The sequence below is a fragment of the Macrobrachium nipponense genome, chromosome 1 (assembly GCF_015104395.2).
Source record: "Macrobrachium nipponense isolate FS-2020 chromosome 1, ASM1510439v2, whole genome shotgun sequence".
Classification (NCBI taxonomy): domain Eukaryota; kingdom Metazoa; phylum Arthropoda; class Malacostraca; order Decapoda; family Palaemonidae; genus Macrobrachium; species Macrobrachium nipponense.
Genome location: NC_087200.1, coordinates 168,747,988 through 168,771,304, shown reverse-complemented (window position 1 = coordinate 168,771,304; position 23,317 = coordinate 168,747,988). Strand labels below are relative to the sequence as shown.

The 23,317-nt window shown below is 42.4% G+C and overlaps 1 protein-coding gene across 2 annotated transcripts in view; it reads left to right on the top strand.

Moving 5' to 3' along the window:
* The window catches only part of LOC135219810 (histone deacetylase 8-like), a 158,795-nt gene that overhangs the window by 21,268 nt on the left and 114,210 nt on the right, over positions 1-23,317 (top strand). Inside the window, exon 2 of one of the 2 annotated variants that reach the window (XM_064256894.1) lies at positions 11,070-11,173. In XM_064256894.1, the coding sequence (XP_064112964.1) occupies positions 11,081-11,173 (93 nt within the window). In that variant the 5' untranslated portion in view covers positions 11,070-11,080. Of the gene's footprint in view, positions 1-11,064; positions 11,174-23,317 lie in introns of both variants that reach the window. The other variant, XM_064256893.1, reaches the window with a different exon arrangement.

Sequence of the window (23,317 nt, the reverse complement as noted above, 5' to 3'; positions counted from 1 at the left end):
AGAGCAGGGCGGTAGATCACCTGACCTACCTGTAGCGAGTGCCGCGAAATTTGAAATTCTGTCGGGAACGACGGAGTCTATAGCTATGTATATATCTGCCAGGTAAGTATGTATGAAACTTTATTGTATCATAACAATGTCATTTTCATACAATCAACTTACCTGTCAGATATATACATAGCTAAGACTCCGTCGTCCCCGACAGAAATTCAAATTTCGCGCCACTCGCTACAGGTAGGTCAGGTGATCTACCGGCCTGCCCTGGGCGGCAGGACTAGGAACCATCCCCGTTTTCTATCATATTTTCTCTGTCGCAGGTGTATCAACATTGTTTTGTTATTACCTCCTGACTTAGATTCATTTTTCAACCTTTTGATCACGTTTTTTCGGCTTTTTGGTGACGTATTTGGATCGTGTTTTGGCATTCGCTACTGTGGACTGTTTTTGGAATAACTCTTTTGGATTTTTCTCAGTATGTCTGATTCTAATGTGAGTGTGAGAATGTGTGTGAATGTAGGCTGCAGGGTGAGGATACCGAAAGCTTCGGTTGATCCTCACACTGTATGCCGTAAATGTAGGGAGGTTCAGTGTTCTGCTATTAATACTTGTAAGGAATGCGAGGGATTGAATGCAGAAGAGTGGAAGACTTTGACTTCTTATTTGAAGAAGTTAGAGAGGGATAGAGTTAGACGGCTGAAAGGTGTGAGTTCAATGGCCTATTGAGCCTTTCACGGATAATTCTAATCCTACTGATGTAGATTCTCCTATATCTCATTCTCAGAGTGCTTTTTCGGATTCGGCATCGGAAATCGCCAATCTGAAAGCTACTATTAGAGACATGAAGTCCAAGATGGCTGACTCGAAAGGTAAGGCTAGTGATAGTGAACATTTCAGTGAAGTGAGTTCTCCCAGTGTTGTGGAGGGGGCGTTTGATCGTCCCTGCGACGCTCCCAGGCCTAGACCTCTTCCAAGCTCCCATGCCCAGAGGAGAAGGAAAGTCGAAAGCCTTAAGGAGGTCGTGGGGAATCCCCAACGGTCAGACGTCCCTTCAGCTAGCTCTGCTTCATGGCAGGCGGCTCAAGGGCGCTATAGAAAAAGCGTCTTTCGCGAGTGTTTCTCGTCCTCTCCCTCTCCCTCACCTAAACGAGGGTGGAAGGAGTCGAACTTGTCGAGACCGCTGAAGCGTCATATGAAGCCTGACATAGATTCGAGCCCAGAGCGCTTCTCAGATGACGCTCCGTCTGCTATTAAGAAAGCGAAGGTGGCGTCGGCGTCACCTGACGCTTTCGAGGAAGTACCCCTTCATTCTTCTTCCCCGAGTGATGACGAAAGGCGTCATGCACTAGACGTGGGAGAAGCGTCAAGAAAGATAATTATGGCAGTTCAGGAACAACTGTCATCTCTTGTGGGAGTTTTAGCGCCCCGTCGGAAGGACGTGACGCTTCCAATTAAGAAGTCTCGTCCTCTCTCACCTGCTCAAAGAGAAGCGTCAGACAGACGTGACACTGCTAAACTCTTGCAGGAAGCTTCGAGATGGTTCGAGAGCAGTAACGGGGGGGTCTTACGAGAGTTTCGTTAAAGCCAGAGAAAACGCAAGACGTCTTTTAGAAGTGAAGCGTCATTGAAAGCGGATCTTAGACGTGACGTTCCGTCCAATATTATGACGCCAAGTAGGACGCCTTTAGAGAGCGGAGCGTCTTCTAGGCGCGAAGCGTCATCAAGACGTCAGCAAGAGACGTCAGCCAGGACGCTCGGAGAACGGGAAGCGTCATACAAGGCGTCTTCTAAAGTTCAAGAGAAGCCGGAACTTGTGACGCCTTCCAAGTCTTTTAGAGCGGGAAAGAGGAAGGAGTATCATTCCCTTAGCCCCTCTCCTATTAGGAGTTTGTCTCCTCCAGAAGAGGAAAGTTCAGAAAGGAGAACGGAGACTCAGATAGATCCCGAGTTGGAGGAAAACTCGGAGGATGATTATCATGGAAGAGAGGGTCTGTCCAACTATAAGGTTTTGACTACCCTGCTTCTTGAGGAGTATGGAGACGAGTTGACTCCTGCTGCTCCTCCTTCTCCGCGCTCGCTCTTTTCCAGTGCTTAAGACGAAGAAGCCTTCGTCTTTTCTAAAAATGAAACCCACCATCTCGATGAAGAGGGCATTACATGCCTTAGACTCATGGATGAAGTCTAAGAAAGACTTAGTCAGGACAGTCTTTTGCATGCCTCCAGCAAGATTAGCTGGGAAAAGAGGCATATGGTATAAGACGGGAGAGAATATGGGGTATCGCTCTCCCTTCTACAACAGAGGCAGATTTTTCGACTTTAGTTGACGCTTCACGTCGACAAAGTCTCAATTCAGCACGAATTACGTGGGGTATTTCAGAATTGGATCATCTCCTCAAGGGACTCTTTCATGTATTGGAAGTCTTCAACTTCTTAGATTGGTCCCTTGGGGTGATGTCCAAGAAAGCCCATGATTCGGAAGGAATCGAACCTGAAGCCCTGTTATGCATTTTGTCTTGCATTGACAAAGCGGTACAGGATGGATCTTTTGAAATCTCTTCATTATTTGGAGCAGGTCTTTTAAAGAAAAGGACGGTGTATGGCGCCTTCTTAACAAAGGCAGTCTCGCATGCTCAGAGGGCAGCTCTACTGTATTCGCCTCTTTCTGACTTTTTGTTTTTCTCAGTTAGTGAAGGACGTTGCTCACTCTTTAACTGAGAAGGCGACTCAGGATCTTCTGACGCAGTCAGCTAGGAAGAAGAAACCTGTTTCTGTATCTGACAAGAAAGGACCTAGTACATCAATGCAGCCCTTTCGAGGTGGTCCGACCTCCAGACCTCCCGCAAGAAGGAAGGCTCCGGAGAAGAGAGGTAGGTCTGCCTTTCGTCCCTTTAAAAACCCTTTAAAAAGGGAAAATGAAACATCTCTCCTCCAAGCACCAGTAGGTGCCAGGCTCCTGGGATTCGTGGAGGCCTGGACACTGATAGACGCAGACGCGTCTTCATTGACTATCATAAGGAAGGGATATCGTATCCCTTTCCTGAACACTCCTCCCTTAACGTCAATACCAAGGGAACTATCAGCCAAGTACAAGGACCCTGTGCTGAGGGATACTCTTCGATCGATGGTGGAACTAATGTGGGACAAGAGAGCGATAGAACTAGTACTGGATCAAAACTCCCCGGGGTTTTACAATCGCCTTTTTCTAGTGGCGAAAGCCTCGGGAGGCTGGAGACCAGTACTGGACGTCAGCTCTCTGAACAAATTTGTTCAGAAGGAGAAGTTCTCCATGGAGACTTCTGCTTCAGTCCTAGCGTCATTACGACAAGGAGATTGGATGGTGTCTCTAGATCTCCAGGACGCCTACTTTCACGTCCCGATCCACCCTTCATCGAAGAAGTACCTCCGTTTCATGACGGGGGGAAGGATCTTTCAGTTCAGAGCCTTGTGTTTCGGCCTGTCCACAGCTCCTCAGGTCTTCACAAGCCTGATGAAGAATGTGGCGAGATTTCTTCACCTCAAAGGAGTGAATGTCTCTATGTATCTAGACGACTGGCTCATCAGGGCCAGATCGGAGAGACAGTGCTTGGAGGACCTAAAGTTAACTCTGGATTTGATCAAAGCGTTGGGATTGCTTGTGAACCTCGAGAAGTCTCAGCTGACCCCAGACAAGACCTAGTCTATCTGGGGATTCGGATGGATTCTCGGGGTTTTCGAGTTTTTTCCTTCGCAAGAGAGAACCGCAAAAGGTTTGCGGATAATCTCTCTCTTCTTAGAGAAGCAACAAACGTCGGCGAGGGAATGGTTGAGCCTTCTGGGGACGCTTTCCTCGCTAGAACAATTCTTCCCTCTAGGAAGACTTCATATACGTCCACTTCAATTCTTCCTCAAGAGGTCTTGGAGCTGGAAAACCGGACAACTGTCGGACGTTTTTCCCATTCCAGTGGAGATAAAGGCACACCTACAGTGGTGGTTGCTACCTCTGGAAGAGAACAAAAGGATCTCTCTAAGAACACAGAACCCAGACCTAGTGTTGTTCTCCGACGCGTCGGAGACAGGTTGGGGAGCGACATTAGGCTCAGAGGAAGTGTCAGGCACCTGGGAACCAGCACAGGTGTCCTGGCACATAACTGCAAAGAGCTCTTCGCCGTACATCTGGCCTTGAAGAGCCTAGAACCTCTGGTGTCAAACAAGGTAGTGCAAGTAAACGTGGACAACACCACCGCACTTGCCTACATTCGGAAACAGGGAGGGACGCACTCCTCGTTCCTTTACGAGCTGACGAGAGACCTATTACTTTGGACGTCTCACAGGAACATCTCCCTGCTGACAAGGTTCGTACAGGGAGTAAGGAATGTGAGGGCGGACAGGCTCAGCAGGAGGAACCAGGTCCTTCATACAGAATGGACTCTACACGAGGAAGTGTGTCTCGATCTCTGGTCTCTGTGGGGAACTCCTCATGTGGATCTCTTCGCAACATTCATTTCAAAAAGGCTCCCAGTGTTTTGCTCGGTCGTGGAAGATCCAAGAGCAATTATGGTAGACGCCTTCCTGCTAAACTGGTCTCGAGTAGACGTTTATGCTTTTCCCCCATTCAAAATCCTGGGGTTAGTAATGAAAAAGTTTGTGGCGTCAAAGGAGACGAGGATGACGTTAATAGCCCCCTTTGGCCGGCCCAGGAATGGTTCACGGAGGTGGTAGAGTGGATCGTAGACTTTCCAAGATCCCTACCAAGAAGGACGGATCTTCTCAGACAACCACACTTCAAGGGACCGGTACCATCAAAAACATGCCCGCTCTCGCTCTGACTGCCTTTCGACTATCGAAAGACTTGTCAGAGCGAGAGGCTTTTCTCGCGAAGTGGCAAGCGCTATCGCGAGAGCACGCAGAACCTCCACTACGAAAGTATACCAGTCGAAGTGGGAGGTATTTAGAAGGTGGTGTAGAGCCAAGAAGTTGTCCTCCTCCTCTACCTCTATAGCGGAAATTGCTGATTTCTTGCTATTCCTGAGAGTAAAATCTCATCTAGCCGTATCCACAATAAAGGGATACAGAAGTATGCTCTCGGCTGTATTCAGGAACAGAGGATTAGATCTGGCAAATAACAAAGATCTTACCGATCTCATAAGATCTTTTGAGACTTCAAAGTCTAAGGAACCAGTACCTCCGAACTGGAACCTGGACGTAGTCCTCAAATATCTGTCATCGGATAGATTCGAACCTCCTCATCTGGCATCGTTTAGAGACATAACTAGAAAATGCCTATTCCTTTTATCTTTAGCTACGGCAAAAAGAATTAGTGAATTACAAGCTCTGCAGGATAAAGTAGGATTCAAGGGAGACTCGGCTATTTGCTCGTTTAAGACCCTGTTTTTAGCGAAAAAACGAGAATCCTACGAATCCCTGGCCTAAGTCATTCGAAGTCAAAGGAATGTCGAGTCGTCGTAGGCAGAGAAGCAGAAAGGTCTCTATGCCCTGTTAGAGCTCTGAAGTTCTACCTTCAGAGAAAGCGTCAGTTGGGAGGCTCTAGACAAGGTCTTTGGTGCGCGGTAAAAGACCCCACAAGACTGATGTCCAAGAATGCTCTGGCGTTCTTTGTAAGAAACGTCATTACGGACGCTCATAAGGTCTGTCCTGACGAACAGTTACAACTACTGAGAGTAAAAGCTCATGAAGTAAGAGCGGTTGCGACGTCTCTCTCGTTTTATAAGAATATGTCGCTTAAAAACATCATTGATACGACATACTGGAGATGCAACTCAGTATTTGCATCTCATTACTTGAAAGACGTACGTGTGACGTATGAGAAGTGTTTTTCTCTAGTACCTATCGTATCGGCAGATACGATTCTGGGTACGGGAGCCGACACCAATCCTTAAATGTATATACTGTTCTTCTTTTTGGATATGGTCGAGAGTCTCTTCGAACAATGGAGGATTTGGCTCGCACGGGCGGCCGTCTATGTTGTTCAGTAAGAGAATTCTTGTCATATCCAATTAGTTGAGTATAATTTTTTTTGGAAAATTATGTATGTGTGCGTAGTGGTTTTGAGTTACGGTTGTTGTGACGAGTTCGGGGATAACTCGTAACAATCCTTGTTCTAAACATATGGTTAGGATCAGGTGGTCGGGATTGGTTGTGTGCTCCTTCATAAGGTGTATTGTCATATAAGTGGATCAGCACCCATTGACAAAGTCCTTTTAGGCTCTGCCGAGTAAGCGGATAAGACCCCATCGGCAGACCCACAAGAACTCTTGGCCATAGATCATATATCTCGCTAAAGTTTCTTGAGGTGATGCAGACTACTGGGCAAACACCCACGAAGTCTACCACCTATCAGGTAGGAACCAAGGTTTTATTTATACCTACAACATATGTTGTTTACCTGTCTATTCCATATAGTAGCTGTCTCTTACCCTCCACCGAAGGGTGCCAATCAGCTATGTATATATCTGACAGGTAAGTTGATTGTATGAAAATGATATTGTTATGTTACAATAAAGTTTCATACATACTTACCTGGCAGATATATACAATTAAAGGCCCACCCAGCCTCCCCGCAGGAGACAGGTGGAAGAGAGAAAATATGATAGAAAACGGGGATGGTTCCTAGTCCTGCCGCCCAGGGCAGGCCGGTAGATCACCTGACCTACCTGTAGCGAGTGGCGCGAAATTTGAATTTCTGTCGGGGACGACGGAGTCTTAGCTATGTATATATCTGCCAGGTAAGTATGTATGAAACTTTATTGTAACATTACAATATCATTTTGTTCATACTTACCTGGCAGATATATATAATTAGAGTGCCCACCCTCCTCCCCTCAGGAGACAGTGGCATTAATAAAATATGAATAGAAAATGGGAATGGTTCCTGATATCCGCCTCCCAGCGGCGGGAATGTGTACTACCACCTGGCCGCCCACTGCGTGTGCCGCGAGTTTTGAAATTCTGTCGGACTTCAGAAAATACAGCTATATATATATCTGCCAGGTAAGTATGAACAAACTTAATTGTATTATAACAATAACATATTTATACTTTGCCCAGAGCAGGGGCAACTTGTTTGTATTTGCTAGCAATTTGAATTGACCTTTGCTGCAAAGCACCTACTACCTAAATAGCAGGGGAATATCAGCTATACCGCCATGCCAATACTGCATGATAATACAAATGATAACCATAGACAGTATCTTCTTGCAACTGCTATCAGGTAAGAAAACAACAAACATTGTATTGTGGGCATATTTTCTAGTCTCAAATTCATTACCATTCTTAATGTTTTGGGGTAGATATGTCCATGCATCCCACCTCCTGTCAATGTGGGAATCAGCAATGTAAATACTGGATAAGTTACTTATATAAAAATGACCTTTTTATAATAAAAGTGGGGTTTTTATATACTTATTCAGTAATTACATGATCACAGCCCACCCTCCTCTTTGCCAAGTTGTTCCTCTCTCTCCTCCTTGAAAGTGGGCTGGGTCTTAGTCACCTACCCTGAAACAAACTAACGCAACCCACAAATTTCAAATTTTTAGCTGCTAAGTGAGTGAAATTCTAAATAATGTAATTACTGGATAAGTATATATAAAACCTTACTTTAATATAAAAATATAATTTTTATACATATTCAGTGCAAGCACCAAGTCCTGGAATGTGGTGCAGCTGAAATACACAACTTGGCATTAATGAGCATAATTACCTAGCAACTCTGTGATCCATGAAGCTGAGTATCTTAAAAAAAAACTCTCTCTCTCTCTCTCTCTCTCTCTCTCTCTCTCTCTCTCTCTCTCTCTCTCTCTCTCTCTCTCTCTCTCTCTCTCTCATATAATACTATACATAATTTTTTTCACCTCGACTTAGAGAGGGGGCGCTGCATCTCCATGTGCTCCTGGCCCCTGCGGGCGCTACTGGTCATGCCACCACCCAGCTCTTGACATGCTTTAGTAGACTTTTTTTTAAGAGGTGCAAGACCTGCATGGCATCCCAGGAATGTTGTGTAGCCAGTTGAAGGGACTACTGCACTTAAATAGGACGAATCCCTAATAAAACTGCAAACTAAATAATGAACTTGTTCATATGTGAAACAAACTCTTGGTCTTAGAAATAGGATAATCTTCTTGAGCCAGCTGGAAACCCATTAAAAACAATCAATTTAAGGGTATCACACATGATGCTGGCCATTGTACCCACAGTGTTTACATCTTGTCTTCTACTGGCAGTGTTGCCATACCATATCCACAGAACAGAACTGCAATACAATATTGTCAACCTACCAAATAATAATCACAACGGTTGGGAGCTGGGCATAGTAGTAATCCTGGAGAAGTCCAATCTGGTTCTCAGCCAGAGAGCTCTCTGCCTGTGTATGGATATTGATACAGCAGCATTGAGGGATTTTCTGTCTGACCAGAGGTTGGAGAGGTCTGGTCAGTGGCACGCTTATTCCTGTCACAGTCCGAACAGCCAGCTCACCAATGGCAGGTCCTTCTGGGGATTTTGTCTTATCTGGAGAAGCTGGGACAATACCACGAAGGTTGCCCATATGAACAAACAGGGGGTTCTGGTGTCTTGCCAGCATCATTCGATGACAGTCGAGTTGCATCAGTGGGCGATCGAAAAGTTGATGGTGCTCTCTGCCAGGTACATTCCAGGTAAGAGGAATGTGGTGGCTGACAAGCTGAGTTGTTGGAGCCAAATCCTGGGCACGGAGTGGTGTCTACATCAGGAGGTGGCAGACAGGCTTTTTCAAATTTGGGGAAGGCCTATGCTTGACCTCTTGGCCACTCCAACAGGAAGCTGGAGGTTTACTTGCTCGAGCAGATGACGCCTTACAGCATCCTTTGGACAATCTCTAGGTGTACGCCTTCCCTTCGTTTTGCCTGATCCTTCAAGTTCTGAACAGAGTAATGAGCTCTCAAAATCTCAGAATGACCTTGATGGCACTTCGGTGGCCTCAAGCGTAGTGGTTCCCAGACCTTCTGTCTCTTCTGTCAGAGGTTCCAAGAGAAACTCCCCCATGGCAATGGCTCCTTTGCCAACCTCACGTGGAAAGGTTTCACCAGTCAGTAGAGGCCCTGTCTCTTAACGGCTGGAGACTTTCAAGTATCTCCTCCGAGTGAGAGGGTTTTCTCAAAAGGCTGTGTGATGGATGTCCGGCTATCTCAGGAAATCTTCGTCAGCAGTTTACCAGGGGAAATGGGCAGTCTACCGTTATTGGTGTCATCAACGGGGTTTCTCTCCACTCAGATCTTCTGTTCAGTTTTTCTGATCTTCAGGGATGAGAAAGGTCTTTCACTTTCAGCTATCATAGGCCACAGAGCGGCCTTGGGCTTTGTGTTGTGCCTGAAAGGCATGGATAGCACTGCATCCTGGGAAGCCTCTTTGTTTTTCAGGAGTTTTGAACAGTCCTGTTCTCCAGGGGAACTCAAGCCTCTTGTGTGGGATCTTTCTCTAGTCCTGAGAAGTCTCACTCAAGCTCCATTCAAGCCCCTATGTCAGTCATCAGACAGGGATCTGACTCTAACGACAGTTTTCCTGTTGCTTGGCTTCTTCAAAGAGAGTTGGGGAGCTTCATGGCCTAAGTTATGATGACAAACACACCAGGGGTTGACAGTCTGTGGCTTTCAAATTTGTTCCAGAATTCGTAACTAAGACCTAGACCCCCTCAGTTGATGACAGATTTGCCTTGTTTTCTATTCCTTCACTGAATGACTTTGTGGACAACAATCCACAAGAGCTCTTGCTTTGCCCTGTCATAGCACTGCGATGCTATCTGAAAAGGACTCGTCACCTAAGACCTTGGTGTCGTAGACTTTTTGTTAGAACAGGCCGGTCCAGAAGGGAGGTGTCCAAGAACACGATTTCATTCTGGTTATGTGAGATGATTAAACAGACTTACTCCCCACTTGATGATTCTGTTACTGAGTCTGTGCAGGCTTGAGTACATGACATCGGAGGTATAAGTTCCTTTCTGGCGTTTAAAAAAATCTTGTTTGTTCATAGAATTTTGAGCGCTGGTTCTTGGCTACATTAGTCCATGCTCACTTCCTTTTATCTAAAGGACATTGCCCACAGGTCTTTGGACACTTTCCTTGGGTCTGGTGGTGTCTGCCCAATATGTGTAATTCACCCAGTGCCCCTGGCGGGACATTTGTATCTTACCTAAGATGATTATGTGGAAGAGAGAATGAGTGAGTTGGCTGGCCTCTTTCCTTCTCTTTTTTTCTTTTTTCCTATGGGCGGGTCGAATAATAGACACGTCATATGTTGGAACTGGTCTGATGCAGGTGAGTAAGGTGGTCGTACTGGTGGTCGTTTTTGTATTGTGACTATGCAATAGACAAATCTGCTATTCAGTAGCAAAGACTCCTCTCTCTAGCAAGGGGAGTGAGGAATGGTGGCAAACCTCTGTGGTTTACATGGTTTGTTGCTTAAACAAGCATAGTTTTCTTTTGTTCCTGGAATGCAATGAATCTGAACATATAGTATCATTGTGTTTTAACTCAGATGGCTGAGTTTTTAGATATTCAATTCTCTATTTTCTCACGGGCTTGGAACCCCTTCTTTAGAACTCGTTCTTTTTGGAAGGGTGGTCAGGTGAGTTAACTCCCAGCCAGTTTAGGATGCTTGCACCTCCCTCCAAGTATAAGTCTATCCTATTGTTAAGACCAAGGGTTTGTTCTGCATATGAACAAATAACAAATTTTTAATCAATATGTCTTTTTCATAGTTAACAAACCTGAGGTCTTAACATTTACTGCCCACCTCTAGCTGGCCTTTTCTCTTTGCCTGGGTTGAGGGAAAGACTAGCGCATCACGAGGTTCTATGCCTGGTCTGTGACCAGCTTCCACCTCATAAATGCATGAGTTGCTTGATGCCACTAATTCCTTGCTTTACAATCTTTGATAGTTTTTAACTGGTTTCCAGTTGGCGCAAGAAGATTATCCTCTTGTTTAGACCTCAGGTTTGTTAACCATGAAAAATACAAACTGATAAAAAATTTATCATTTTTTGTAGCAAAGTTTTATCTTACTGAGCAAGATTTGTATTTCTTCCTTTAATGACAGGATAGCAGTAGGTGATATGATGACTGCCAAAGGTCCACTGAGAGTCTTTTATATCGCAGATCCAAAACTTCTGATGTGTTGTGATGCAGTGCCAATAATTCGTCATAGGGTAAGCATCATTAAAATCTATATATTAGTATCTACCCTTAACTGTAGAATGATTTCAAAAGCTTTGTTCCTGTGGAAATACATAACATTACCTAAGAGGAGTACTCAGTGTGAGCTTTAATCATTTGTTGAAACTTGGTAAGAAGGTAGTTAACTGGTTGTAGGAGGGTTAGTGGTGGAGAGTCCCACTCACTTGCCATCACCAGGCACTTTTCCTTTGGCTGCTGTCGAGTGAAGATGTTCATAACACCTTTCACTGTTCACTTTTCATATTGTGATTTTTGTTGAAAAAAAAAAAAAATAGATACTATAGTACTGTATACCCTGTAAGGGCTAGCATTGTTGAAGTAACAAGATGCCATATAGTGCTGTTGCCTAGTTCCTACAGGTTCTTCTGGTCATGACATCCTCATCACATTTTCCAGTTTTCTGGGCACCAACTTGAAGAGCCCCAAAATTCTGGGTTAGATTTCAGGATTAAACTGGCCCAAGAGTCCACTAGAATTTTCTGTATGATCATAAACTGGTCTGTTACTGTGCGTGTTATTCCATGAAGAGTGGAAAAGTAATTTATTTTTTCTCTAATAGAAACTTATTTTAAATCAAGGTGAGTATTATTATACAAGTGAAATCCTGTATAAAAATAGTCCTTTATTAAACAAAGGAGACACCACTCAATAAATGCCAATAGTAATTCCAATATTCAAAGAAAAGGAACAGTTGTATACAATATTCATACAAAAATTACTTCCCCAAACTTTCATACAGAACAACCAAAATCAAATGATTCATGTTAATTTCATATCGTTTTAGACAGAACTGCTCGGTATCCAAGCCTCAAGCTTAAAGCTTTCAAATAGGAAGCTCACCTGAATGGCAAGCTTCTACACCTGTGAGGAAGAAACAATTGACAGACATCAATTACAATCAAACTAAATTATTGAACAGGAAATTAATTAATAGAACAAAAAATTTAGATAACTTTTGAGTCTCACTTTTGAGTCACTACATTCCCCCTCATGAGTTCCACTCTAACTGTATTTATTTGTTCTTCACATTCCCCAGGGTTTAGGTGTAGAGGCTTTTTTTTTCAAAATATGTTATACTACATTTTGGTAAAAAAATTAACGGTACATACTATCAAAATTTGTAGACAAATATATCCAGAAGTCATAGAAAAATTATAAATTATAAACAGGGCATTCATACAAGCAACTTAGCCTACAGAAACATACAAAATACAATCATTTTTTATATACTACACTGTACAGTACATAATAGGCTAGCACCTAATACTGTATCAAACTTACAAGTAATGTGCAAAAATTGTTTTAATTTTTTCCAAAGGACTTTATTCTCAATTCAAATAATTTATGAAAGGGACAGTTAACTGATTTAAATTTCTTTTCCTTTCCAAATTTTCAGTCATAACAAGTGGTAACAGGGGAACTGAGCCCCTAGAGTGCATAGCAGGTGGACTTCCTTCCACTCTTCTCCTAAATGTTAAAGCTCTAGCTTGAGATTTGACGCTTTTCTGCTGAATGGTAGAGTGTGCATCACTGAGCTGCAAAGCAGGAGAAAGACTAAAGCGTCTTCTAGCTATCCAGGATGACCTAGGCTTAGGTTGTTCAGGTTTTAATGTTTGCTTAAGTAATACTAGCTTCCGGGTAATACTTTCCTCTGGGGTTTCAAAACCAGCTCAGCACAATGAGTAGATTCTTGATGTTTTTGACTAGATAGCAAAACATCAGAAACATCCAGAGTCTAATGGTTGATCTAACTCTCCATCCTTAAATGATGAAGTCAAAACTGGCTGAGGTGACCCTTCTAATAATGGTGAGACGAATATTAGGGTCTACTAAGGTTTCAACAGTTGACTCAGACATTAAAGGAGTTGAAATCAGATCATCCACAGCAAGAGCAATACTTCCCTGCTTGACTAAACAAGAGGTTGCTACTGGCTCAGGAGTGAGGATACCAGTCATGTGAAGAGTTGCAGGTTCTGCTTTCCACAATTCATGTACTGTAGGCGATAAAGTTACAGACTTATCAGGTATGTCAGCTGCCATAGTCAGTAATCTCGTAGGAGATAAAGGAATGGTCAGGTCCAGGATTTCAGGAGTATCTTGCTAACTATGTAGAGCTAGTCGCCTTTCATATGTCCTTGGATGTTTTAAAATAGACTTAGGCATCTTTCTGTGGTATGTCATGGTAGATGATTTATTAAGCAGACTTGCAAGAACTACAGCAACCACTTCTGAAAAATCAGCCTCTGAACTAGAGCTGGAATTGTCATAATTATTGATAGCTCTAGGAACAGAAACCGAAGAGTAGCCAACATGGCCTGGAATATGCTGGGACTCTCCAGCAAAACAGAATGATTTTGGGTACCATTGGAAATGCCTCTCTACATAGATTGGTGGCTCCAACCAAACCTTCAGCTGAATATGATGTGCCCTGACTATCTCTCCACTGTCTAGGTGTTTTAACTTATAGGTTACCCTATCTTTACGGAACTGAATCATTTCATAGGGACCATCAAACCTTGGACACAGTTTGTTGTTTGTGAGATGACCCATAAGGACAACTTTCCTCAGGACTAAGGTACCCTTCCTGAAAGACTAGTAGTGTGGGTGACCTTCAGCTCAAGGATTCCTGGTTTCAGCTGACAAGAGAGGGAGACTATGCACTTCATGGGCTGTTTACAGAATCTTCTCAGCAGATGTACAACCTAACTCAGAATGCAAAGAGTGGTTGTGACTGAGAAGGGCTCTTGGCAAGTGCATACCCCACTTACGAGCATGCATCATAAACTAGGATGCGTAATAACTCACCAATAGTACAATTTACACGTTCAACAGCTCCATTATTGGAAGGTTTGTGGGGTGTTGTTTTAACATGAATAATATTATACCTTTCCATCAGAGCACTGAATTCACGGGAAATGAATTCTGGACCATCGTCTGTCAGAATTTGAACTGGGACTAGGAATAGACTGGAAAACATGTTCTTCAGTAGCCTGGCAGATTGTTTGAGTTTGCTTATTCTGAATGGGAATTGCAGTACGTAACCCACTTGGAGTAGTGGTCGACTATCATAAGGCAACCAATGTAACCAGTAGATGAAGTAGGAAGGCTGATGAGGTCCATAGCAACCAACTCAAATGGGGTCGAAGTGGAGATGCGAAGGGTTGGAGGAATGACTACTTCCCTTGACACCTTACACATCTGGTACTCCTTACAAGTGCGGCACAAATCCCTAATGACTTTAGTCAGGGAGCAATGCCAAACTAACCTTCTTAGCGTGGATGTCATTTTGCCTATTCCCACGTCGGTGACCCTGGTAGTTGTGACGTCAGAAAACTCACAATCAATCAATCAATCTTGCCTATTCCCAAGTGAGCATTCTGTAAATTTGAGTCTTGGCTACCAAGTCTATCAGAACCTTAAACGATATAACTGGAACCAGGTGACCATCACTCAACTTCTTGAATTGGAGATCTTGGTATACCGTAAATTCTGACCACTTGCTCTTCAATCTCTTCTACGATTGAGGCAGTTGAAAGGTAGGTACTCCATAGTGCACCATCCTCCTAATGGCCTGGAATTGACAGTGTCTACTGTGTATTTCTCTCAAATCATCATGGGAAATAAGGGCATTAACCACAAAAGTCAGGATCATTTGTACCATCCAGTGTCGAAATTGTCACCATCATGACAGAACTGGTTGATGAGACAAGTTGCATGTGAGTGTTTAACTGGATGACAACTGAAGTATCAGAACACAGTTGTCCATTTAGAGCATCTAATTTTAAGTTAGCTTTGGTCAACAAATTCTTGCCAAGGATAACACAGAAATTCATATCCCCAGTTGAGACAACGGCCAAGGGGAAAAGTGGTAACCTTTGCCTACTTGATCCTTCCAAAGCTAATTGGACTGTTCCCAGAACTACTATTCTGTCGAGTGAACTTCTCAACTATATCAACAGTTGAAGTGTCATATGAAATTTTAGCCTTAGTAAGCACAGACTCATTTACCAGGTCCCAGGGTCACAATACCTACCGCAGGATGACAGGTATTATGTTGACAGTAAGACATGAAAGGAACAGTTTCAGTGGCATATATCACTTCAGGGCACTCAGGATACACCTCAACCACTTCAGCAGTGAAAACTTCTGGTCTATCTGCAGGGTTTGAACTTCTCACCTTACACCCTTCAATTACAGTAGTAGGGCGGACAAAGTTCTTTCGTTCAATGACTGGGTTAAAATGTACTCCAGCCAGACACTGAAGAGGAATCCTATGGGGATCCTTGACTGAGGGATCGTGATACACCACAGGATTAGTCCAAAATGAACCCAAATTTCCAGGCTGAATATTTTGGAAAATGCTAACAATAATTCTAGAGCAGGAGCAGTCCCTGGATACTTCATGGCCTTGATCCAGTTCCTACTGGCCTTGTTGAGTTTAAAACCTAAGTGATCTGTGTCTTTAAGGAACTGTTGCACCAGAGAGCTTCATGAAGCTTTTCTCTCTTCAGCAAGAAGTTATTAGGAAAGTCTTGTACCTCACTCAACAATTCCAGTACAATTTCAAGAGACTCGGTCATAGAGTCTGGACCACCACTGACTTTGGTGTACACTTTCAGGCCGGCAGGAAGTAGTGTCATACTTGGGCTAGGGTCATGAAAACTTGTGGTACCAGGAAGTCGGGATAAATAGTCAGCTGCAGTGTTCAGGTCACCAGGACAATATTTCACAATGAAATTGAACTCTGACAGTTCATCCATTGTCCTAGCTAATCGACTGTCTACCAACTTCATGTCCTAGAGATAAACAAGTGGACGATGATCTGAATAAATTACAAAGAACTTGCCGTATAAAAATGACCTGAATGCCTTTACACCTCACCTTAAGAGCAGCTAGCTCATGCTGAATAGTGGAGTAACAGGTCTCACAATTAAGGAAAGACATTGAGTCATAGGCGATTGTAACAATTCTAGCTGCATTTCATGCTGGAAAACAGCCGGAGCATTTTTAAGTCCAGAGGACAGCTGCTTGAACAGCCAGTGACCATGGGCAGTGGTGAATGCAGTGTATTCCTTGCTATCCTCTGACATTGGGAGCTGATGATAGCTCCGCACTAAGTCAATGTTGGTAAAATACTTACCCCATGAAGGCTAAAAACAGTCTTCCATATTAGGTACTGGGAACTTTTGTGGTACAGTCACTTTATTAAGCTGATGGTAGTCCACACAGAGCCTAATGCTGCCATTTTTCTTAAGAACTGGAACAACAGAAGACCATGGGGATATACTGGGTTCAATTATCCCCAGGTCACACAGTTCCTTGCACTGTCATTCAATAGCATCTGTTATGGGCTGAGATAACCCCTGGAGTCACTGAAAGATAGGTGTTCCGTCGTAAAGCTGGACATAGGTAGGAGTGGCTGCACACTCTCCTACATCATCGTCTCCAGTGCTGATGACAGGAACGTGTTGCTGAAGCATTTCCTGAAACTGCTCTTTCTGCACGGGATCCAGGTCTGCAGCAACAGGAAGAGTACAGATAGCCTCGAGCGTACCTTATCACTGGCAGGTTCACCTATCTGGACTGGCATACAAGATGAAGGGGAGTCTATCTCCACGACAGTAAAAGCTCTACCCAGGGTATCACCAGTCTTTATCAAGGAGCTTTTACCTCCCAGTCCTTTCACCAGAACTAATGCCATGTCATCCTCAAGATATAGGACACCTGGTATTCCTGTAACCTTTCTAGTCAAACCATCCTTTATGATGTTGCCATCATAAAAGAACACAGGAAGGCCTCTATCAGAACAAGAAGGGCACTTAAAACTCACCTCAAGTCCTTCAGGAAAAACCAAGGTAGTTGGCACCATGACAGTCTCATCTTCTGGCGACTTGACTGACGCTGTTGCCCCGATTGGAACACTATATAATACTTGCCTGCAGGGCTCTCCTTTCTGAGGCGAGTAATACTCCCATAAAGAGTCAGTGGATGGATCAGTGACACTGATGAGGTTTCTGGTACAATCTGAGAGCACTGGATTACCAAGGTAGTTGGTACCATGACAGTCTCATCTTCTGGCGACTCGACTGACGCTGTTGCCCCGATTGGAACACTACATAATACTTGCCTGCAGGGTTCTCCTTTCTGAGGCAAGTAATACTCCCATAAAGAGTCAGTGGATGGATCAGTGACACTGATGAGGTTTCTGGTACAATCTGAGAGCACTGGATTTCTTCTCAGGAATGGACAACTGAGAATGATGTGCTCGGTCATTAAGCCTTGGGGAACAACAAAAAATACTTGATAAAAACCTCATCCCATGCATCTTGAGGGTAAGCTCAACATTACCTAATATCTTGTGTCCTGAGTTGCCTAGACCTTTAAGTCCCACTGTGGTTGGTAAGACTTCCTGGTCTAAATCGGCTACCACTATTTCAGACACAAGGTTGACCTCCGCTCCTGAATCCAACATAGCATCCAGGATCTGGTTGTCAGTGACAGCAACAGGGACAACCATTAGACTGGCAGGGTCAAGCTGAGCTAGGTTCACCCTCCAAAGGGTACGGAAAACCACTCCAGGTTCCTGTATTACAGGAAAGTGTTTGCTCTGGTGTGACTGTTTGGAGCAAGTGAAGGTTGTTTCAGCACTACTGGCTACTGAAGTTATTGGTGGGCTAACGGAGTCCTCACTACCCAAAAAATCCTCTAATGTAAACCCATCATCTACATTAGTAGTCTGAGGTTTAAACCCTCATTTTTGCTTTCAGTTCTTGAGGACCTCGAATTGGTGCTATAGACAGAGTCCTTGTCTCATAGCTTTCCTTCCTGTTCCTCTGGGACTTTCTTCTTCTTCTTGAATGAACAGTTGGGTTCTGATATTCCTGCTCGCTCTCGCTGCTGTCAGACCCCGTAGCTGGTGTTATAGAAAGGAAGCGTTGGTTGCGGTCTTTTGGTCTCACTGTTTTAGTCGTCTTCTCCCTCCGGTGAGTTATTTTCTGGGATGATGACTGAGCAGACGACACATGCTGCCTGGCTGTGGGAACAGGAGAGATCACACAAGTCTTTGTAGGGGTTTATAAAGACTTTACATGCTTTCTTTCTAGTGTCCTTGTTACGGGAGACATTTTTGGATGGAGAGCCAACAGATGGCTGGCTGACCCACACCTAAGACAAAGATTGAGCCGATGGCGTCAGTTTTCAAAATGGTGTCCAGCTTGCTTACACCAGGCAGGCTGCTGGGATTGCCGAAATTCTTCAGCCAGTGGGGACCTATAAGAGCTCTGAAAAGGTCTAGATTGTTGTGGTGCACTGGGAGGCCATTGAGGGGATTGTTGGGCTGTCAAAGCAACAAGAACAGGGCTAGCATCTTGCCAGGACTGACCCACCTTAGAATGGACGAATTCTTCAGGCCTCGTTCGTCACTCCTTGTTGTGGTCCTGAACTTCCGAGAGGTCTAACACATCCTGACATGTGTTTTTATGGCCAGATGTGGTCTTGATGACTACCAGGTCCCTCAGCAGTTGCTCCTTGGCATTGACAGATATGTACTTTAGCAGCTGTCTCTTAACCCTTTAACGCCGATTGGACATATTAAACGTCGATATAAATTGTCTGTTGGGTGCTGATTGGACGTATGGTACGTCGATATAAAATTTTTTTTTTAATTTGCGGAAAAATAGTTATAGGCCTACTAGGCAAATATTTTTGAATCACGCGCCTTGGGGGATGCTGGGAGCTCACGGATCAAGGCATTGTTTTGTTTACAATCGTTACGCAGGCGGGCAAGCGCGAATTTCTTTCTTATCGCACTAAAAAGTATCAGCGACACATCTCAGAAATTATTTCGTCCCTTTGACATAATTTTTGCACCATTTTAAATTAGCCGTTACATGGAGTATTATAATATATGAAAATGTGCGCAATTTCATGTAGAATACAACAAAAAATAACTCATGGTTGTAGCTTTTATCAGTTTTGAAATATTTTCATATAAATAACGATAAGTGCCAAAATTTCAACCTTCGGTTAACTTTGACTCTACCGAAATGGTCGTAAAACGCAATCGTAAGCTAAAACTCTTATATTCTAATAATATTCAATCACTTACCTTCATTTTGGAACAAATTGGAAGTCTAGCACAATATATCGATTTATGGTGAATTTATGAAAAAAAACTTTTTCCTTACGTCCTCGCGGTAACTCTTCCGAAAAAATCATAGATTTTTTCGTCAGATTGTCGTAATGTTTGCACCATTTTAAATTAGCTGTTACATAAAATTTTATATATCGAAATGTGCGCAATTTCATGTAGAATACAACTGAAAACAACCCATGGTTGTAGCTTTTATCAGTTTTGAAATATTTTCATATAAATAACGATAAGTGCCAAAATATCAACCTTTGGCCAACTTTGACTCGACTGAAATGGTAAAAAAATGCAATTGTAAGCTAAAACTCTTATATTCTAGTAATATTCAACCATTTACCTTTATTTTGCAACAAATTGGAAGTCTCTAACACAATATTTCTATTTATGGTGAATTTATGAAAAAAATAACATTTTCTCTATGTCCTCGCGGTAACTTCCGAAAAAATCATACGTGCGATTGTGGTAATGTTTGCACCATTTTAAATATCTCGTTACATAAAGTTTTATACATGAAAATGTGTGCAATTTCATGTAGAATACAACTAAAAACAACCCATGGTTGTAGCTTGTATCAGTTTTGAAATATTTTCATATAAATAACGATAAGTGCCAAAATATCAACCTTCGGTCAACTTTGACTCGACCGAAATGGTAAAAAAACGCAATTGTAAGCTAAAACTCTTATATTCTAGTAATATTCAATAATTTACCTTTATTTTTCAACAAATTGGAAGTCTCTAGCACAATATTTCGATTTATGGTGAAATTATGAGAAAAAAAAAACATTTTCCTTACGTCCGCTCGGTAACTCTTCCTAAAAAAAATAAGAAATTTTTTCGTCCGATTGTCGTAATGTTTGCACCATTTTAAATTAACCGTTACATAAATTTTTATATATGAAAATGTGCGCAATTTCATGTAGAATACAACTAAAAACAACCCATGGTTGTAGCTTTTATCAGTTTTGAAATATTTTTGTATAAATAACGATAAGTGCCAAAATTTCAACCTTTGGTCAACTTTAACTCGACCGAAATGGTCGAAAAACGCAATTGTAAGCTAAAACTATTACATTATAGTAATAGTCAATCATTTACCAATATTTTTAAACAAATTGGAAGTCTCTAACACAATATTTCGATTTATGGTGAATTTATGAAATAAACATTTTCCTTACGTCCGCGCGGTAACTTCCGAAAAAATCATACATTTTTTCGTCCGATTGTCGTAATGTTTGCACTATTTTGAATTAGCCGTTACATAAAGTTTTATATATGAAAATGTGTGCAATTTCATGTAGAATACAATTAAAAACAACCTATGGTTGTAGCTTTTATCAGTTTTGAAATATTTTCATATAAATAATGATAAATAGAAAAAATTCGTCCTTTGGTCAACTTTAACTCGACCGAAATGGTCAAAGCCTGCAATTGTAAGCTACAACACTTACAATCTAGTAATATTCAATCAATTACCTTCATTTTGCAACAAACGGGAAGTCTCTAGCACAATATTTCGATTTATGGTGAATTTTTGAAAACAGCTTTTTTTTATGTGTGTGCGTTACGAATTCATGCATCATTTCATGATAATATTTTCTCTGTGTTGCCTTGATCGTTTTACAGTGTGTTATATTCCAAAATGATTGCAATTTAGTGTACAATACAACGGAAAAAAATTAACTCGTTAGCTTTAACCGTTTTGCTCACAGCAAGATTTGAATACAATTATATATGAAATTTTGTTTTCGCGCTATCATATATCCCATTATTTATATATGATAATGATATTTTTTTTTCATTTCTGATGGTTGCATACTAAACTTACTGAGCCTTCTGTCTGGTGACAGTTTGCTCTTTTGCCCTGCTATACCAGGTCTTGAGCTCCTTCTTCATCTCATGGTAGTCTTCCTCTGTTCCTCCTACTGCATCGAAGAGTGAACGAATTTCCCCCTCCAAATACCTGCCAAGATTGGCTGTCCATAAATATGTACTGCCCTGGAAGTACCAGGCTGAGCATTTTGTTTCAAAGGAGGTGTGGAAACCAGAGAAAAAGTGTCCAGAATCCCAGTTGTAAACTGCTGGTCTGTGACATCCCTTCCTGTCCAAAGCCTGAAGAAGCTGACCAATCTCCATGGTGTTTACTGGTACAATGGTCCCCCTGTATTCGCGGGGATGCGTACCAGACACCCCCGTGAATGTTTGGAACCCCTATAAAAACACTGAAAATTGCCTATTATGGTAGGTAAAACTTAAGAAAAAAATCCCTAAAATTTTTATACCTGGTTTTTTAAATAGATTTATCACAAAAAGTGCATTTTGTGATGAAATTGATAAAAAAAAATTCTGGGTATTTCTCAAAGAAAACTACAGCAAATAGGCAAATTTCCTGTGAATAATGGGTAAATATGGTCCAGAGAGAAAACTGCGAATCCATAAGTCCACGAATTGGGAGAACGCAAATATGGGGGCCCCACTGTACAGTATTTGATACCTCAGATTCAGATGAAGATGAAGAGGACTGAGAAGGTTCTGATGAAGCATTTTGAAGAGGGACTTGTCTCCTACTCATTGTCTTAGGACAGACACTAGGAGAAACATCTACTGGTACATAGGGAGAGGGAATCCTTGTTGGCCGTGGAACTTTGCCATCCATTCCAGGGAGGTCAGAGACATGAACAGCACTATTATGACGGGACATCAAACCCTCACCTAAGAACCAGGTACTGGAGGTGTTCATTGCTGCCATAGACACAGGACGACTCCATGTCAAGGTAGTGCTTGCCGTGCACTGTGCCATATGGGTGACAGGCAGCACTACTCTTCAGGGAACGCTCCCACTTAAGAGCTTGAAGTTACTCTTCTAATTGGAGGAGCTTTCCTTGGAGGAGTACAATTTTCTCATTATGCTCCGATAGCTTTGTTGGCAACTCCTACTGGCTCATATTTGTGACAGGATCCGTGGACTCTTGTGACTCCATTTTTCTTTTTGGATTCGTCCACCTAAGTGTGTAACAGACTTGAACACTTGAGGGGTCCTGGGTCTGGGCACCAATGAAGTAACAAGATGCCATAAAGTGCTGTTGCCTAGTTCCTACAGGTTCTTCTGGTCACGGCATCCTTGTCACGTTTTTCAGTTTTCTGGGCATCAGCTTGAAGAGCCCCAATATATTGGGTTAGATTTCAGGATTAAACTAGTTCAAGAGTCCCCTAGACTTTTCTGTACAATCATAAACTGGTCTTTTACTTGTGTTATTCCATGAAGACCTGAGTGGAAAAGTAATTTATTTTTTCTAGGAAAAAAAACTTATTTGAAATCAAGGGGAGTATTATTATACAAATGAAATCCTTCTGTATAAAAATAGTTCTTTATTAAACAAAGGAGACACCACTCAATAGATTCCAATAATTCCAATATTCAAAGAAAAGGAACAGTTGTGTACAATATTCATACAAAAATTACTTCCCCAAAAACTTTCATACAGAATAACCCAAATCAAATGATTCATGTAAATTTCATATCAATTTAGACAGAACTGCTTATTATCCAAGCCTTAAATTTAAAGTTCTCAAATAGGAAGCTCACCCAAATGGCAAGCTTCTACACCTGTGAGGAAGAAACAATTGACAGACATCAATTACAATCAAACCAAATTATTAACAGAAAATTAATTAATAGAACAAAAAATTTAGATAACTTTTGAGTCTCACTTTTGAGTCACTGCATTGTCAGTGGACCTCTCATGGTGCACTGTAGGTATTAGGCTACTTAAGGTTCTTTGCAGTCCCTTTGGCCTGTAGCTGCAACCTATTGTTTTCCTTTTTCTATACCTCTGTTTTGTTCATGAAACTTACCTGTCAGATATATATATAGCTGTATTTTTCCGAATCCGACAGAAATTTAAACACTTACGACACACGCAGTGGGAGTCAGGTGGTTAGTACCCATTCCCGCCGCTGGGAGGCGG